The sequence below is a fragment of the Oncorhynchus mykiss genome, chromosome 23, assembly GCF_013265735.2.
Source record: "Oncorhynchus mykiss isolate Arlee chromosome 23, USDA_OmykA_1.1, whole genome shotgun sequence".
NCBI classification, from domain to species: domain Eukaryota; kingdom Metazoa; phylum Chordata; class Actinopteri; order Salmoniformes; family Salmonidae; genus Oncorhynchus; species Oncorhynchus mykiss.
In genome coordinates, this window is record NC_048587.1 from 43,873,466 (window position 1) to 43,877,677 (window position 4,212).

General features: G+C 40.1%; 1 protein-coding gene across 1 annotated transcript; it reads right to left on the minus strand.

The window, feature by feature from the left end:
* Positions 1-511: 511 nt before the first annotated feature.
* On the minus strand, positions 512-2,416 carry dusp29 (dual specificity phosphatase 29). Its single transcript, XM_021581106.2, has 4 exons — positions 2,245-2,416; positions 1,837-2,066; positions 1,183-1,406; positions 512-978 (listed from the first exon to the last, which is right to left on the minus strand). The coding sequence occupies exons 2-4, from the start codon at positions 2,022-2,024 to the stop codon at positions 722-724; spliced, it is 669 nt and encodes a 222-aa protein (XP_021436781.1). The 5' UTR covers positions 2,025-2,066; positions 2,245-2,416; the 3' UTR covers positions 512-721.
* Between the last annotated feature and the right edge of the window lie 1,796 nt (positions 2,417-4,212).

Sequence of the window (4,212 nt, forward strand, 5' to 3'; positions counted from 1 at the left end):
TGTATAGCCATGGATTATTGAATAATATAACTTAAATGCCTCATGACCTTAGTTGTACCCAATTACAACCCAAAATATAAGCATGTTTTACTCCAAATGTTTGTAAACAAAAGTCAATGTTAATACCGCTTCAAAACATGGTTAAAACTGGTTCTGATTTCATGGATGGTCTGTCAGTATACGTGTATGGATACACGATCTTCATCTGACCCTGCTTCTCACAGGAAAATAATCCTGCAGCAACAGGAAATGTGAATTATGTGGATTTTAATTAATGGACATTTTTGTAGAGGTTGATACATTTTTTGGTTAGGGAAAATCAAGTCTGAAATGTTAGTGGAAATTACTGACTAGATCCCTTTACAATTTGCATTTCCTGCTATGCAGGAAAATTATTTACGACAAAGTGATCAAATTTAGATAGCAGCTCTGTAGCTCGTCTATGAATTTGAGTGTTCAAATTTCTCGAGCCCCTTCCCTTAGCAGTTTACCAAAACAAGTGGCAGAAGTGTTGCTTTGTTATTGCTTTATTGTTTGAACTGTGGATTTCCACTTTAACTCTTTTAAATTTGAAGTACAATTGGAGTACAGTATTTTTGAAGTACTAGGAAACCTACTTGTTTGACAATTTTTTTCACTGTACACATTTCTTGTGGAACCAAATGATCGAAATTAAATACATTTCCCTTTTCTCAGGGTGCATCGATCACATTTGATCCTTCTATTCATCCTCCTCGCTTTCCTTGTCCTTTTTTTCTCCTTTTCCCTTGTCAGTCGTCACCTCGTCCCTCTGTTCTAAGAGGTAAGTGTCCAGCTGCCTGAGCTGTTTCAGGAAGCCCCAGTTGGGGATGATACGCCTGCGTCGCTTCACGTGGTCCACGGCATCCACCACCGTCATGTTCTTACAGATCATCAGGTAGGCCAGGAACAGGGTGGCTGACCGACTTCTCCCCATCACACAGTGCACCAGCAGCTTATCTAATGGAAATGCATAGAAAAACATGACTGGAAGGAGGTGTTTGTTATTAGAATGGAATGGTACCCCCTGTATAATTTCTTTAATGAATAAGCATTAATAACCTTAACATTTCAAAGCATTTGTGTCCATGCATTTATAAGCACTTATAATTGCTTATTCATTTAAGTTGTATTAAAATGTCACTCAAACTAGGACTAACTTACTTTCAGGTATGTTGAGTGTTTGGTCGATGAACTGGGCTGCAGAAAAGAAGTACTGGCTAAGGTCAAAGGTTGGAGTATCCTCCGCCACGACCCCATAGTAGACCACGTCCATGTCGCTGTAGTACTCCGCTCCCGTGTCCACATTATTCCACGTCCCCTCTGCTGCATTCAGGATGTGGGTCATGCCCAATTTCTTCAGGTGGTATTTGTCTTTGGCACTCTCTCTGTCAATGTAAGGATTTACTAACCTGAGTGCCAGTCAGTTTGTGCTATCATGCCAACTGTTTACAATGATCAAATGGAATTGGCAAGAGCACAAATAGATTGGGCTCCTGGCTAAGGATGCAGGGACCTGTACTGCAGGTAGGAGACAAAGGGTGTACTCAAACAGTTGATACATCAAGCAGTAGGAAACTTATAATTATGTACTGAACAGATATAACACTCAAGGTAAATAATAGCCTGGCTGGCCATAGACAATATACTGTATGTAGGTCCTATATCTATGGTTTCTGGTCTCTTGCCAACTCCTTAGGGAAATGTCAAGCCAAACATTTGACATGAAAATGAGTGACAATGAGTTGGCATTATAGAACAAACAGACTACTTTATGTTTAATTTGATCTCTTACAGAACACCAACTGCCTAACTTACTCATCTCCAATCCAGACGTTGGGCCAGACCTGGTTGATGTGAGTGTACTCCATGCAGTCACGGTTAAGGATCTTCTCCAGCTCATAGCCCCCAGGTGTAACGTATTCCACCACAGGTTCAGGTGGCTTCGTCTTAGGAACAAACTTTTTCTTCACAGTCGCACACCTCTTGGAGCTGTGAGACGCCATGTTTATCACAATAGCTTCTTGCTTTCACACAGGATCCATTCCCTTAAAAATAATAAAATAACATTTTAATTCCAACGTCCTTCCAACGTGCCACAAAGACAATGTCGTAAGACGGGTATCTATGGCACATTTTTGTTAATGTGCATTTTAGGCATTATTTAAATACCTAACATGCACTGGCAACAGTTAGAATTAGAATTCTGGTCAAAGAACAACATACCAAGAGATTTAATTGAAGTCCTTTACTGTACTCTCTCTAAAAGTCAACAAGTGTAGCCTTTTGTGTGTTTCCTGTTGTCAACAGTTGGAGGAAACAAATAGAACCCAATGCTCGAAGTTTAATTCTGGGAGCCTGACGAGAGTCGTCGGTCGGGGGCACAGATTGTATAACTGGACAGGCATCAAATTGAGAGGATATTTTTAGTGCTCTGACGTGCAAGCTAGGCCCCCTGACCTTAGCCTTAGTGGCTGACTAACTTGCATGTAGGGGAAAACTTCCTCAGTCATAGATTGCATCCAGAATGGCATCCTATTGTGCTATATTCTTTTATGAAAGTCCCCAATGCAGGCTCTAGTCAAAAGTAGTGCACTATATAGCGAATAGGGTACCATTTCAGATGCAAACATCTACTCCTAAACAGAGCTGGGAACTTAAAAGTTATCCTAACTTTTCCTTCGCCAAACGATATATCCCATATTCACTCGAGTGAACAGGGTATGCCAAGCACCTGTTCAAGCATGAGAATGATTCCTTGGAATTCTGTCAGTTAACATATCGCAGTCTTAAAGAGAGGGCCGTGGGATTTTGTGCGTCATTCTATATGAAAGAGTAGGCCTATACTTAAAGTCATATAGTCAAATAAATATGTAACTTTGATGGGTATTTCTAGGAAGAAGAATCTTTTGAAATATGTCTAGTAATAAGATGGGGAAAGGATGGTAAAATAGTACAAGTCTTGAGTTCCCCGTTGTATGATGATATACGTCATGCATGTTAGTTTGGCTGATCTTTTAAAGGCTCCTCAATGTGAGCCACAGAACAGAAGTCCAAAAGTAATGATGATTGCAGTGTGGAAAGGAGTTGAATGAAGCCTTTTTCCATGTCAAATTTCAGTTTTACACCATCAAGCCCCTCTCTTCTTCCCTTCACATCTTAATGCTCTGGCACCATTTGTTCTGACAGTGAAATCATTAGACCTGTGATGTTTATTTTATTATGACAGCGAGCGTCTCTCCTCTACAGTGCGATGCTCTGGAGTGCAAGCATCTCTTAAGATGGCTCCATCTCGTTTCATTTCTTTTATGAACCACAGTTGGCACATTTCTGGTATAGTAAATTAACCCTCTTACTTAAAGACGTCACATCTTACCAGCTTCAGTGGTAGATTTAAGCAGTTTAGGAAAACATTTTGGAGGAAGGGAGTGACTGAATAAGTGTAATGTTTATTTATTTATAAAGGTATACAGGCACATCAATATAACCTACATGTTGTTCAGTCTATTAGCTTCCATCGGTCTGTATATTTATCATATCAAGCAAAAATAGAACCACGAGAATATAGCATGCTAGTGTTGTTGTATTAGATAGATGCTGTGATGTCCTACAACAATAGTCTTTCACAATTATACCGTGAGTCATTATTCATTTCCCCGTTCTCTCCAGAGTCAAGGATGTATCCAGATGGTACAGTTGGCTCAGGCATCCAGTGATGGGGAGAAGCTGAGAATCTCTTGGGCCAGGCAGGGTGGGTGGTTCTGGGCTAGGTTTCTCTCTGGTGACAAAAACCGTGTTGGAGGCCAGGGCAACAGCAGGTGGTGGAGAGAACAGAACTGCACCATCGTACCCCTCCAGATGTGATTCTGCTAATTGAAGCTAATTAGAGAACCTGTTCTTCAGACTGTCGTCGTTAGCATTTGGTGCTCATTGCAATCTCTCATTTCTAATGTTGGTTTGTCGTAGAAAGAAGAACATTGGTTCTAATGAATGTGTTTTTATTAACTTTTATAATTTATTTCTGTGGTTTTGTTCATTGTCTCTGTAGGTACACTTGTTCATTTCGGTTTGTACTCATTATTGTGAAGTAACAAGTATCACACAAGTCTTTGTATTTGTATTTATTGTTGCTGCCAAGGCAGCAGCTACTTTTCCTGGGCTCTGGCAAAATTAAGGCAGTTATACAATTTTAAA

Bases quoted from the DNA above. Each gene is read 5' to 3' on its own strand.
- dusp29 (XM_021581106.2), bottom strand. From the start codon at position 2,024: ATGGCGTCTCACAGCTCCAAGAGGTGTGCGACTGTGAAGAAAAAGTTT. The intron at 1,407-1,836 runs GTAAGTTAGGCA...TTACATTGACAG, and splicing joins AACGTCTGGATTGGAGATGA to AGAGAGTGCCAAAGACAAAT. The intron at 979-1,182 runs GTAAGTTAGTCC...CATTTCCATTAG, and splicing joins AACACTCAACATACCTGAAA to ATAAGCTGCTGGTGCACTGT.